Raw genomic sequence first — 15200 nt, 5'->3', positions numbered from 1 at the left:
ATTTTGGCTTGTTTTATCCCACCTTCTCTGTAAAGTGGTAAAAAAAAAAAAAAAAAAGGAATACTTACTATCACTCGCCCTCCTTGCGACAGAAGACTCAAATCTTTACTAAGATTTACATTAGCTAACATTTCAATAATTACATCAATTCCTTTCTCACCAACATATGTCTACATAATAAAAGAGAAATGTAGAGTAAGACAACAGGTGAAAAACTGTAAAATAGCTACTATCTGTACAATATATTATAGAAATATGTTTCAAATGATATATAAATGTTACATCCTTGAGACCAACAATGTAATTTTCAAATAATTTAGTTATATAATTATGATATACTTCCAAGTTAGCAGCCAGAACATCTAAAATGATAAAGATTTGTACAAAATACATTGCTGTAATGAAATAAAACTTGCCTGGAATTTTCAGGTGCTAGACTCAATTTGAGTATAAAATACTTTTCCTTAGCTGAAAATTTTCTATCTTTAAAATGAACTTTCATAAAGAAACAACAATCAAAAGTCCCAAAACCGCAGGGGCCTCCCATTTTTATTAAAAAACAAAAAACAAAAGAAAATATCATTAGCTGTTTGGTTTTGCATGATTTTTGTTGTTTTGGAGAATTTGGTTTTGTTCTAAATGGTTTATAATCTGTTTGACACACAAATTCTTTTCTTTTGGCATCTTGGATGTTGGATGCTGGCTCTTACAAAAAGCTACACAATATCTACATTAAATTCATTTTATTTTAACACACACACAAAAATGAATCCCTGTGCCAGGGATTATACTAGGTACCAGGAATGCAAAGACTCCCTATGTTTTAGGGAGCTCAAAACAAAACTAGTGAGAAAGGTGGGAATACTACAGTCATAACCATAATTTAGTGGGCTAAGTAACACATTTGCCGAAATAAACCATAGATTACAGAGGAAAAAGGTTAAAATTTGATTGCCTGCCATGGTCAGAGAATGTTCCACAGAGATGATGACCTGGGCCCTGAGGGATGAATAGGAGTTTCCTAAGCCACAAGAAAGGAAGACGAGCAAGGGGAAGCTAGACCTGAGGCCAACTCAGTCTGGGCCAAATAAACAGAAAAGCAAAGATGGAGAGGACTGAGAACACAAGGACTGAAATACAAGCAAGGCTGAAATGTGTAATCAGATAAGGAGTAGTGGCAGGGAGAGAAAGAGGTAGGAGAGAGGAGACTGCATGTTGGGACAGATAGTAAAAACACAGTGAATGCCATGTTAAAGGATTTGGATTTTTTTTTTTTAACAGGTATTCATTACTGCATGTGCAAGTACAGTAGGGAACAGAGAGACAAAAATCCTCTCCTCATAGAGCTTCCATTTTAGTTATTTCTGGAGATTTTTTAAAAGAGGGAGACCACAGCAAAGATAAAAGGGGATATCAGCTCAGTTATGAATAAGTCAAGGCTGGAGAAACTGAGGCCTAAACTAAGTTGCTGTGGTGAGTGGAATAGAGATAAGGAAATACATTTTAGAGGCACATCAGAGATGAAACTGATACAATGAGGTGACCAACTTGCTGGGTGGGAGGGAGAATAATAATTAAGAGACAAGAAAAATAAATAAAGTGAGGGTTTCTGTCTTGGGAGACCAGATGAGTAGCAATGCCTAGCAGGCTGATGACATGAAGGAACTGAACTCAGGACAAAGATAGTTTTGGAAATCAGCAGCATATGGGTAGTAAGGAAGCCACAGGAGTATATGAGACTGATCAGGATGAAAGTCTAGCACCAGGGAAGATGAGAGACCAAGTGAAAACAACCTAAGGAATATGAGTATTAAATAATATGAAGAGAAGGGAGATTGAAAGTGAAAAGTCTGGAAAGTAAGAAGAGAATTTGTTTCAAGGAAAAGCAGTAACGGTCATATGCTCCTGAAAAATCAAACAAGATGAAGCCTGAGAGGAGACCAGCAGACTGTTAGTTAGGAGCTTCTCAGGGAAGCAGTATAAAAACTTGGGCTATAAGCAAAACTGCAGTGAGAAGTGACTGAAGGTAAAGAAGTAAAAGCAATAAATACCACATTTTCAAGAAGTTTTGTGGGAAAGGGAAGGAGAGAAAGGGGTTGAGATAAAGGTTAGGAGAATTTTTTGAGAATGGGAGACACTTAAGCAGGAGTCAGTGGAAGCTCCTAAGACTTCATGGTCCTAAAATTAGATTATTTTTAAACAAGAACCATACTCTTATAATAACGGGCCATTTTTCATCTTTGTGAATATTCTTGGATAATGGTATCAGCGGCGAGTGCTAGATCTTAGGTTCCCCATACTTACAACAAAGAAGTGCTTTTGCTCAACTTTTTAGTAAGATGATTGCCATAAAGGTAATAAACTGTCATTCCTATTTTTTCCTTCATTTGTAATGATTTAGTTTACACAGTACTCAATATTTGGGAATTTCTAATCTCCCTAACATAAGGAAGTGGTTGAGGATTAGCAAAGCAATAAATGTTTAGCAAATTGCTACTACAGTACAAGTCGAGAGATTCAGAATCTGCTTGAATTGTTAAATGCAGCAACTAACTAAATGCCACCTCACCACTTTGGATACAATAGTGATTATTCCTCCAAAGCATCCAGGTAACAAATGAACTTTATTCCCTGGGCCACACAGATCCAGTTTGTAATCTATGGATATCTCACTTTCCATGGAGAATTCACATCAAGCTGCAAATACTAAGCTGCAGCTTTACTTAAAATGTTATTTGCATTAAAAATCAATTTTTATTGCTGTAAGATTCTAGAGAAGCTATATTCTATTTAATACACATAAACAACACAAAAATGACAGTGAAGGTTTAAAAATTAGACATCTCTGCTTTTAAAATAAAGTTTTAAAACACAAAAATATATCTAAGCAGTGAAAAAATGAAGCAAACAACTTTAAGGGAATAGTTGGTTAAAAATGTATTAAAAATCATGCAAGTCTCCAAGAAACAAAGTTTGACTTTCAAAAAATGCTAAAAATTTTACCTTAATTTTATCAATATAATTAACTTCTCTGTGATTGAACACTTCATGGGCTCCATTTTGCAGAACAACCTTTTGTCCTTCCTCAGTACCAGCAGTGCCCAAAACCTTTAAGCCATAAGCTCTCGCAATTTGGCATGCTGCTAATCCAACCTGAAAAACAAATATAACCCAATAGTTATATATTCTCTATATTCCTGCAAACTCTTATTAAAGACATGCAATGACTTCAGATTCCTATAGGACCTATCCTAACTTTAAGCAACTTAAGAGTGTAAATGAAGCAATAAGTAAAGAAGAAATAAGAAAAATAGCTCTCAATTAAGAACATTTAAAATATTCTAGGTACCTTACTAAATACTTGCTGTATTTTATCCTCACAATGACCCTATAAAGTAGATAGTATTATTGTCCCTATTCTACAGATAAGAAAGTTGAAGCTTCAAATTATAAGTAACTTGGACAAGTCACATACAGAGATGGAAACAGGAGCTAGACCAGTCTGACTGCAGAACCTAAGTTTTTAACCACTGCATCAAGATGTTTGTAGGATTTAAAGATAATGATCAGAACATGCTCTCTGACTTCTCTGTGCATATGAAATTCTAAATAACAAATTTAAGGCCTCTACCATTTAAGTGGAAGAGACAGGTATATGGGCAAATTAACTAATTCATCCATATGGTGAATGTTTATTGAGAGTTTACGCCGTACTAGACGTGGTACTTAATGTAACAAAGAAACTTATATTCTAAGGGTGGAGGAAGATAATAGTCATATGAACAAATGATATGAATAAAATAAATTCAGGAAATAGAAGTGCTAAGAAAAAATAAAACTGGCTGTTGGGTTAAAGGGATGAGAGAAGGGACTATTTAAGTCATCAGGAAGGGCCACTCTGAAAAAAATGAAACCTGAAAAAAGTGAAGAACAAGCCACGAGAACATCCGGTCAGCCACGTGGAGGATGCTATGGGCACAGTGAACGGCCATGGTAACCTGGGGAAGTGGGAATGCAGTCAGGGTCAAAGAACAGAAAGAGGGGCACCGTGGCTCAGGGAGGGGGCATGTGCCAAAAAGTGGAAGATGAGGCCAGTAAAGGTGAGTCATACAGGATCTGAGGGGTGAAGGTAGAGACTTCCGAGTATATTAAAAACTATGCAGAACCACTGGAGAGCTTAAACCAGGAAATGATCTGGTTGAGTCAGGCTTTGAAAAGGTCGCTCCAATTACATGTGAGGCACAAAGAAGGCGGAGAGGAAAATGGGAGAGGGACAATCAGTTTGTAGCTGTTAGAGCAGTCTAGATAAGATAGGAAGCTGGCTTGAACAAAGGTGGTAGCACCGGAAAAAATAAAAACAAATGGGACTTCCTCACAGATTCGATGTAGGAGATAGGATGTCTCCTATGTCTTTGGCAAGATTAACTGGGTAGAGTAACTGAGGAGAAAACCGGAGAGCACTAAGTTTGTGAAAATCTCCAGATTTCACTTTGCCAGGTGTGGTGGTACACGCCTGTAATCCCAGCTATGTGGGAGGTTGAGGCAGGAAGATCCCTTGGGCCCAGGAATTTGATGAGTTTGAGGTTGCAGTGATCACACCACTGCACTCCAGCCTGGGAAACAGCAAGACCCTGTCTCTAAAATATAAACACAAAAGAATCACTTAGAACATGCTGAGCTGCACAGTGCTCAACTACTTCAAGGTGAAGATATTCAGCAATCAGTTGAATATGAGTATGGACTCAAAAGCGTCCAGTTGAAGATATACATTAGAGATTCATTATCTTCCAGATGGTATTTAAAGCCAGAGGATTAGGTGGAACTTGGTGGTTCATGCCTGTAATGCTAGCACTTTGGGAGGCTGAGGTAGGTGAATCACCTGGGGCCAGGAGTTAGGGACCAGTCTGGGCAACCTGACGAAACTCTGTCTCTATTAAAAATACAAAAATTAGCCAGGCAGGGTGGCATGCACCTGTAATCCTAGCTACATGGCTGAGGCAGGAGAATCACTTAAGTCAGGGAGGTGGAGGTTGCAGTGAGCTGAGATCGCAACACTGCACTGCAGTCTGGGTGAGTGCCGGCTCTGTCTCAAAAAAAAGAAAAAAAGTCACAGGATTATAAGAAATCACTAGAATACCAAATAAATGTGCTTAGTATAAAAGAGAAATCAAAGTAATTTAAGAATATAGACAAAAGAGCAATTATTTAAATAACAATACTAGGAAATATGTTTGATTAGATGACAAATGTTGGTACAAATAAGAGTCACAAACATTTAGAGCAGAGTTTCCCAAACTTGGTACTATTGACATTTTGGGCTAGATAATTCTTTGATGTGGGAGAGTATCCCATGTATTGAAGGATATCTACTCTCTAGATGCCAGAATCCCTTCCCCAAGTTGTGACAACAAAATATGTCTTCAGATATCGCCAAATGTCCCAGGACGGAAGGAGAAATGTTGCAAAATCACCTGCTACTCATAACCAGTGATTTACAGGGAGGACTGGGTTGGGCAAGAAAAGAATTATGATGAAAAATAATGATAGAAACTTTGTAACAGACTCCCAGGCCTGAAATGGACTGTAAAGATTTTGGTCCATGGGAATAACGAGGCTGAACTCAGCCAGGTTACAGCAGGAATTTGGTTTAACTGAAATAAAAAAAAATACATGGAACTCACTGTCTGACAGAGGAGAGAGACATCCAATTAGATAAGACACAATCTACTATGGGGTGGACACAATTGATTTTCAACTTTAATTTTTAAATTTAAATAAAAGACCTCTAATAAAACCAGCCTTTAAAATGCTATGTAAATACATCTCCTTAGGTTCTAACTGCTTTAAAAGGGCACTCAATAGCTCTTTTAAAGGGATTCTAATTCTATTCTTGTCAACAATTATAAGAACTAAACTCCTTCGACAGATTATGCACCATTATGTGTCAACTATTTTCCTTCTACTTACTTTGCTTACACTAAAATAGGGCACTCCTCACCAACACATCTGGATAATAGCTGTGTTCATAAATTCCATACCATTTTAAACACACAACATAATCTCACAGGAATTTGAATTAAATGAGGACAGAAACTACAAACAGAAGCAAGGCAAAACCTAGTACTGTTTCCTTCTGATAGGGCCGGGAGGATCAGAAGCACTTCACACACCAGGTCACCAGCCTATCCCTGCCAGCCAAGGATTTAACAAACTCAGCCAGCTCAGAGAACATTGTGGATTTTACCTTAAAAAAAAATCATGGTGAAGCAACTGGTCTTTTTACAAGAGGGTAAAGGGAATATAAAGAGATTTTCTTTAAACTCTTCTCTCCCCTTCCTACTGAAATCTTTCCCTTCTGTACAGAGCACAAGGTTAGCTCTCTGAAAGCCAGGGCAATTTAAATAAATGTATGTGTTTGACAGACCCTTTAGTTATTTAGGGTTAAATTTAATTTTACCCAAAAATAGCTCCTTCAGTGAAGTTAAACAATGGGAGTTTTGGACAAGGTACATCTGTCATATTTTCTCAAGCCCCATAAAGACAATCTGGTGTTTTTTAATAAATTGTCTGATCTGTGAAATCCTTTAGAATTATCTATTTGAAGTATAGTAAGCTAGGTGTGAAACCTCGTGATTCATCTGCCTAAAGAAACAGGGCGACAAAAAGGACTGAAACTACCTGGCCATTTTTAAAGGTAAATTCACATTTTCAGAATACCACTCATTATTCAGGGGACAATGTGCCATTTGATAGGTTACTTCTTTCAATCTACTCTCCAGAATACACAGTGCTCTGAAAGGGTTAACCAGCTTCCTCAAAGTAAGCATCTAGCCCCAGGCTTTTTATTTTTAAAATACAAAATCTTATCTCCAAAATTTCCAGAGCATCCACTGATAGAGTTCATGTGGATTTCTTGTTAAATTCTAACTGCAGAGCTCTCTGTAACTTTTCCCTCTAAGCTCCTGAGAGGCAGATTGGCAGCTAGTTTCTGAAAGAGGCTTCTGACAGCCCTGCGTTGGGTGATTTCACTGAAGGGCTTATTTTATTATAAGTTCTGAGTCCTCCTCCCGCATTCCCCTACATTAGCATTTTCAGCCATGGGTTGTGGTGTTAAGGACAGGGTTGTATACAGTGCACTCCCTGAATGTCATCAAAGCGCATCAGGCAAGCAGCGGAAGGGAGATAGAAAGGACTAAGAATTCACAGTGTGGCTTTACTGCGCCGTCTGGGCAACACAGGTAAGCTTTAATGAGCCTTAGTTTCCTTATCTAAGAGAATATGGAATTAATATCAACCTTCAAAAACTGTTTAAAATTCTAATAAATATTCTTATAATATGCTACTTGAAGGCAAAAACAAGGCGAGCTTATCTTAGTCCACACCCAATACGGGTGGAAAATCTAATATATTTTTGACGGGGTTCTCTGTTGAATTTATTAACCAAGAAATGCTAAACTGATGAAAAAGCATCACCTTCAGAAGACCAAAATCAAAAAAGCTTTATTACATAAAGAAAAAAAGCAGCTTTGACTGTATTTATAAATCTGGCTTTTAAAAATGACCAAAGGAACTATAATGTGAAACCCACAAACCCAAGCTTGTTTAAAAATACATTTAAAAAAAAGATACTTACTCCTCCACTCGCCCCGTGAACCAGAACACTTTCTCCAGCTTTCACACGGGCACTGCAAGAGAAAGCATAAGTTATATCTCCTTATTTTCTGAAGCTAATTAATCTCAGGTGTTTTCATCATCTTTAAGGAATTTCTACTTTTAGTCGGGCTAACACTGACACAAAGAGCAAATGCAACCTGATATACAGTCCCAAATATTCCCTAAGCTCCGCAGAATAAACAACGCCCTCAATTCATTTATTCCTTTAATAAATATTTATTGAGAGTCTTTATGTGCCAGGCACTATGCTGGACACCGAGATCACTATGTGGTACTGCTTCTGAGTGGCTACAGTCCTTGTGGGTCATGAAGTGAAACTGCGGAGCCTAGAGGATCTGGAATTTCTCATTCCCATATATTCCCACAGAAAGGGCCTCAAAGCAGGTTTATCATAGCTCAGTCTTTATTCTGTGGTCTAGAGTAATGCCCAAGTAACACAGTAACTAGGGTACTTTTTGCCTGGGGAAAAAAACTATTTTTTTTTCTTTTTCATGTTTTTGAACTCCCATTTCAGAAAGCAATGCTGAGTCGGCAAAGGTCAGAGAGAGGAAATGCAATAAATCCTATTACAAAGATTCCCTTGTTGTCCCTTAAAATGTCCAGATCCTCTAGTGAAATGGCATATTCTTTCTACTTCTGGTTCACATGACTACTTTTCTAGTACATACTGAAAAGACGGAACATGCAGCAAGGAATGAGGGGATGCCTCACTATTCCACACGGAAAGTGCCAATGTCACAAGCCGGCAGATGCTATGAGATCTGGATCTGATTCTCAGGGTAGATCTCTTACTTCCTAGAACAATGTTGGGTGGTCACACTGCAGAGACATTATGGAACATTATGCTCCATCTGGGAATGAGAACACAGTAACTGGAGTCCTGCTCCCAGCTGTGCCCCAACAGCTGAGAAGTGGCAACAATGAGCAGTAAGTGAAACTTTCTCCCATACTCTTGCTTGGAGCTAAGGGGACTGAAGACAGTAAGTTAAACTGAAGGCTTGAATAATAAATCGAGAGAACTTTTACCAAAAAACTAACATTTTAAAAGTAAAATATAAATGTAAGGGGATAGGATGACGAATGTTGAGCTATGGGATATGAAATACTTCCCAATGAAATTTTTACAAAATTATTATAAGATGCTCCTCAAATATTAAAGACACATTCTCATAAATCCCTGGGCCTGGGGTAAGGGGAGAAAAAGCAAACAAATCCCCGGCGCAATCCTTACGTAGAGTCACTGTGACAGTGAATTTTATGTGTCAACTTGACTGGGCCAAGGAACCCAATAGTTGTTCCAACATTATTCTGGATGTTTCTGTAATAGGTTTTTGTTTTTGTTTTTGTTTTTTGTTTTTTTTTAATGAGATTAACACTGCATTAGCAGGATTTTTCATAAAGCAGATGACCCTCTAGAAATGTGAGTGGGCTTCATCCAATCAGTTGAAGGCCTTTGTTCTCAAAGACTGACCTCCAGTGAGCAAGAGGAAATTCAGCCAGCAAACTTTCTATGGACTTAAATTGCAACTCTTCCTTGTGTCTCCAGCCCACTGGCCCACTCCAACAAATTTTAGACTCACCAGTCCTTTGCAATTTCGTGGGCCAACTCTTTAAAATAAATCAGTGAGTGAGTGTGTGTGTGTGTGTGTGTGTGTGTATGTGTGTGTGTACAGATTGATTTTGAGACAGACAGACAGACAGACACACATCCTGCTGCTTGTTTCTCTGGAGAACCCTGACAAATACAGTCATTCTCCCTGGTGCTCACAGCACTCAGCCTGGCCTTCCATGCTGCTGTCCCCTACCATCTACTAGTCACTGAAGACTCTAAGACCTGGCACATAGGCTTTCTCTTCCACCTCAAATCCAGCTCCAATTAAGGAGATTCAGCATTCCTCAGAAAGAATATCAGGCACCACAGTTCCTGAATTTTCCTCTACTTTAGCCACTCTCTTCCAGGGCTATAAACACCAGCAACCATTCTACCTGAGAAACATCAGATGCCAATAACCACTATTATGACAGTAATCTATCCTAATTCTGCAAACCCATGTTCTCTCAAAACCTTTCTTCAACTAAGCAGAGATCACTGACTCTCAACAGCTCCATTTCTGCCACTTGCTGCTCCTGGCCTTCCTTCTGTCCCTACTCGGCCTGGACCCCATAGAAGACTGCCCAATCTCCTCTCCCCTCACCTTCTGTGCTCTCATTTCCTTTATACCATTCCATTTTGCCACCAATATTCCAGCCCTGGATTAATGTACAAATCTAACTTCCTTGATACTTTATCCAAATGGCTAAGTATTATAGAAAAAAAAAAAAAAATCACATGACCATGCATTTTGGTGCCACTTCAGCTCTGATTCTTAAAAGATCACTTTGCCTCCTACTTAATTGTGAAAAGTGAGGCAATCACAGATAAGTGCCTTCAACACTCCGCCTCCCCACTCATAAATGTTTCCGTAAGTATGTCATCTTTACCTCTTCTAGGCTTTACGGACAAGCTGTCCTTTCCATACTGGAAGCCAATCTCTCTACCTATGTCCTAAGTCCTTTCCATCTTACCTTATGCAGATCTTGCTCCATCTGTAAATATGTTCAAGTATTGTCTATCCTTTAAAAAAAATCATTTTTTTCCACAAACTCTCCTCAAGTAACCTTCAATTCTCTCTTCCTTGTCTTCTCCATTTTTAAAAGAATAGTCTCCATTCAAGGAATTGATTTCCTCTTCCTGCCTCAGTCCACTCAGTCAAGCTCTTCCCACCATTCTGTTGAAAAGAAGCTGACTAAAGTCACCATGACCTCTTTATTGTTGAGCCCAACTGCTACATTTTTCTGAACAGACCTCTGTGTTGCATTTGACAGCTGGCCTAACTCCTTAGTAGCATTATCAACTGCCACTCCTAAGGCTGCCAGTAGTGATTGTGTACTTACCCTGTGCCAGACCTGTACTAAGAACTTTATACACATTACCTCCAAGTAATTCTTACCACACTCTAGCAGGCAGGTGCTGTTATTACCTATGTTTCTCAAATCAGTAAACTGCACCTGAGATGGTTAAGTAGCTTAAGGTCACACAACTAGTACCGTGTGAAGACACTAACCCAGGCCTTTCTGTCTTCAAAGCCCATGCATTTACTGGATGCTTAAGGGATACCATGACCTCTAGATTCTGCCAGCCATGGGATCCTTTTTCTCTGACTACATTCTTAAATGGTGATGTTCACTTCATGAGGGTTCTATTTTCACTCCAGTGTTCTCACTTCCTGAGGGATTTCAACTACTTTTCATCTTGTCAATTCTTACCTACAGCCTGATATCCCCAAATTTTTATCTCCGGTCTTCAAGCTTCAGACTTTTTTATCCAACAGGCCCCTGAACTTCTCCATTAGGATGTGTCTCTCACAGTTTCAAATCCAAAACTGAACACAGCTTCCCTTTGAAACTTTCTCCTTTTTTTTGTCACAGTTAAACATGACCCAAGCTAGAAAGCTAGACAACTCTTAAGCTCTTCCTCTCCCTCATTCTCTACCTGCAAATAATCACCAAATACCCCTGATTTTACCAACACTAAATAGTTATTTTTCCCTTTCTATTTACTTCTTCCACCATAACCCTTGCTCAGGCCCATAAGGATTTTGTCTAGTGGAGACTCCTATAAGATACTTCTACCTTTCTCTCTCCACTCCTATCCTCAAATCCATCCTACACACAGCAGATACATGATCTCAATAAAACACAAACATGACAATAGCAGTCTCCTGAATAAATCATTTCATTAACTCCAATCCCTTACAGAGCAAGGGATGAACTCTATAATCTATCTTTTACCATCTGAATTCTATCTCCTTGATGACAGCTAACATTTATTGAGAGATTACTCTGTTCTAACTTTATTCTTCACTACTCTTTCTCTTGAAATCTCCTAACAAAATCAAGTTTCTATAGCTGTTCCCATACACTATACTGTTTTTCCCCGTACTATTCCCATTGTCTAGAATGTCCTCTCTCCTTCCAGCTACCCTTGCTCAGGTGAATTCACTGTGATGCTTTTCAAATACTTAGAAGATGGGATTAAAATATAGATTCTAAGGCGCCAGCCATGGAAACTAACCAGAGGGTCTGGGGTAGGGCCCTAAAGTATACTATTAAATTGCTGCCTAGATGATTCTAATGGATAACAAGATTTTGAACAATGGCTTTAAAATAGTCTGAGTCTCACACCTTGCCAGGAAGGCCTACCTCATCACCACAGGCACATGCCTTCTGAGCCCATACATCCCTATGTACATGTCCACCACTGTACCTTCCACATTATACATACACATGACCACTCTTATGTCATTTCCCTTACTAGACTATGGGCATCTTGAAGACAGTGTTTGCTCTTCTTTGTATCTTCAGAGATTAGCACAATCCCCCAAATTCATACTTTCCGTTCTATAAACGTTTCAGGACAAGGAACTGGTAACCAAAAATGATGAACAGATGGATGCACAGACAGCTAGAAGGAAAGCAGTTAACACTGCCCTCTTTTGGCACTGGTCATAAAAATGACAGCATGTGTTATTACCTGTGGATCAGAGCTCGATAAGCAGTAAAATATGGGATACCGATGGCGGCTCCTTGTTTAAAGTCCAGTTTTTCAGGCAGTTTGTAAACAGTATGGTCTGCTGCAAGAGCATACTCTGCATAGCCCCCAGAGATCGTGCTGCTAGTGAAAACTCTGTCACCTTTCTAGGGGAAGACAAAAATGAATAAATGCAGGAGGACTAAAAAATTCTGTCAAAATAGGTATAATCCTTTACAGCAAGAAATAATTATTTATATATTGTTCTCTCTATATAGGGTCTCATATAAATAATTTTAAAATAGTGAACATTTAAAATGGTTATTAGTGGAAATGAATGGGAAGAAAATCTAAGGAAAACAGAAAAAAATAAGAAAAGGAAGGAGAAACTTCTTTGAATGGCATCATGATGGTGTTGATGGCTCAGCTCCATAATGAGCTTGCTATGGAGTGTTAACTAATTTCATCTTCACAACAGCCAGTAAGGTGGGCATGTTTATTATCTAAAGCAATCTCTGCTACACAGATGACGAAACTGAGGTACAAAGAAGTTCAGTAGTTTCCTCAGATCAAGCCGTTATTAAATGGCGGCCAACATAAACTGTTATTTTTGCCCAAAATGCTAGGGAGAAGCAACAAGTAAAATGTGAATTTTCTTCTGCACACCAAACACCTATTCTAAATCTTGTCCCTGAGCTTCCTCACCCCAGCATTGCCATTACTCCTCATGCAAACACCCAAAGGCAGAAAACCCTGCTAGGACCCCGAAAGCAGCATGAGCCAGGACAGGCTTCTTCACTTGTCACGGCACCAGAAACACAGTAAAGTCTCAACAAATGTCTGTTGGACCTCACTATTACAATGCAGCTGGGAGACTGAGGTTGAAGTAATGCCCTACCTAGCCAGGCATTATCGGTCCAGTGTATGATTTGCACACTAGGGAAAATTAGGCTGCCCACCACAACCACCTGCCTTAACTACTTCTTCTTAAAAAAAAAAGTAAAAATTCCTTAGAATAGGCAAATTATCAAGGCAATGACTGTTCAGTATGCTTTAATTGAAATCTGAAAAGGTAGAAATGCTATCTGATAGAATGAAGACAAAAAAAAAGATTCAAAAGGCATCCAAGAGTCAAAGACAAGTACCACCACTTAATATGGTTGCCTAGAAATGTCAAATATGATGAAGTGAATATTAATACAGTTTTTACAGCTTAAAAAACTTGTCGAATTGATTTCAATATAATTCAAACATTTACTGAGAATATACTACATAGAAAGCATTATTTTAAGTTATATGAGGGATAGCAATACCCCTGTCCCTAACCTCAAGCATCCTAGACTCTAGGAGGAGAGAAAAGCAAAGGGCAGAAAAAATTATAAAGCAAGGCAAACATGATGAACCACTGAAGATAGGTAGAAGAAAAAGAAATTACTTCTAAGTAGAGGAAATTAGGAATAGTTTTTATTGAGAAGCTAATAATTGAGGCAAGTCTTGAAGAACAGGACAAGATTTTGAAAACTAGAATGAAGAAGAGTCATTTTGAGTGAAGGAAACAAAATTGGCAAAAAGATAGGGACAGGAATAAATGCCAAGAAATTAGTAGCATTTACTACCAATGAGTAAGTAGATGAATGTGTGGTATGTAACCGTTTCAGGGGATAAAATGAAAAGAAATTGAAGCTAAAGTGTAAAATCCTTTGAATCCATGTTTAAAAGTTTCAATTTAATTCTGTCAAGTAAAGAACCAATATGAACAAAAACACAGGGATGAGAGGCCTGGGATGTGCAGGGAAGGACAAAGAGTTCATTACTGAAGAATAAACCACACTGTGAGGAGGAGTGGGAGGTAAGAATGGAAACATAAATGGGAGAGAGCATGAAGCAATCTCATTTCACAGCAACCAGGAATTTTAACAGTCTCCCTGAAGTCTACAAGACATGGATGCAAGAATGAAAACAGAGGTGTAAAACAATCAGGATTAAATTCTATAAAACAATTCATTCTAGAGTAAGGATGAATTCCAGGGAAAAAGAGAAAGTTAAGTGTCTATTATATAAATCCAGGTCAGGGGTGTAGTTAAGTAGGTAAGAGAGCCTGAACTAAACTACAGGCAGTGGAAATGGAAAGGAGAGAGAAAACAGTTCCAATGAGGTAAAGCGAGGAGTAAGCCTCATACCCCAGAGGTCACCAAGACAGTCACACAAGAGAGGCGCTATTGGCAGTGAGAAAAGACAAGCTCAGTTTCAGACACATTTTGTGAGACATTTCTGGAGTTTGACCATGTGAGTCCAGTGTCTCCAACAGAACTCTCTGTAAAGATAGAAATGTTCACATCTGCACTGTCCAGCAGGGTGGCCACTGGACACAGGAGGCTATTAAGCATTTGAAATGTTGCTAGAGTGACTCAGGAACTGAATTTTCAATATAAATTTAAGTTGAATTTTAAATTGCCACACGTGGCTAGTGGTTACTAGCACAGATCCAGAACTTAGCAGAAAACTCTATGCTAAAGATGTAATGTGATAATGGCAACGAAGGGAGTGTATGAGATTATGGAAAAGGTACAGAATACAGAAAGTAGAGTTTTAAATAGGGACTGAGAGCCCCAGGAAACACCAAAATTTGAGAAATATCCAGAAAAAAAGAGAGGCATCAAAATGGAGGCCCAGAAAGGAAGGGGAGAGGAGAACAGGAGAAAATAATGTCACAGAAGCTGCAGAAAAACAGTTTTTTTGAAGAAAAAGTTAAGTGGCTGTGAGTGTCAAATGTCACAGGAAAGTCAAGAGAGACAATGACATAAAAGGGCCCATGGCCAGGCGCGGTGGCTCACGCCTGTAATCCCAGCACTGTGGGAGGCCGAGGCGGGTGGATCACAAGGTCAAGAGATCGAGACCATCCTGGTCAACATGGTAAAACCCCATCTCTACTAAAAATACAAAAATTAGCTGGGCA

The 15200-nt window shown here is 38.7% G+C and overlaps 1 protein-coding gene across 1 annotated transcript in view; it reads right to left on the bottom strand.

Annotated features, from left to right (window-relative positions):
• Positions 1-15200, bottom strand: part of CRYZ (crystallin zeta) — a 27183-nt gene that overhangs the window by 1833 nt on the left and 10150 nt on the right. Inside the window, exons 4-7 of the mRNA XM_017531629.2 lie at positions 12248-12411; positions 7634-7685; positions 3004-3153; positions 69-170 (exon numbers count right to left, since the gene is read on the bottom strand). Of these exons, the coding sequence (XP_017387118.1) occupies positions 69-170; positions 3004-3153; positions 7634-7685; positions 12248-12411 (468 nt within the window). The remainder of the gene's footprint in view (positions 1-68; positions 171-3003; positions 3154-7633; positions 7686-12247; positions 12412-15200) is intronic.

The sequence above is a fragment of the Cebus imitator genome, unplaced genomic scaffold (assembly GCF_001604975.1).
Source record: "Cebus imitator isolate Cc_AM_T3 unplaced genomic scaffold, Cebus_imitator-1.0 Scaffold3, whole genome shotgun sequence".
Taxonomy (NCBI): domain Eukaryota; kingdom Metazoa; phylum Chordata; class Mammalia; order Primates; family Cebidae; genus Cebus; species Cebus imitator.
Note: the sequence above shows the minus strand (reverse complement) of the source record. Positions and strands in the feature narration are given on the sequence as shown.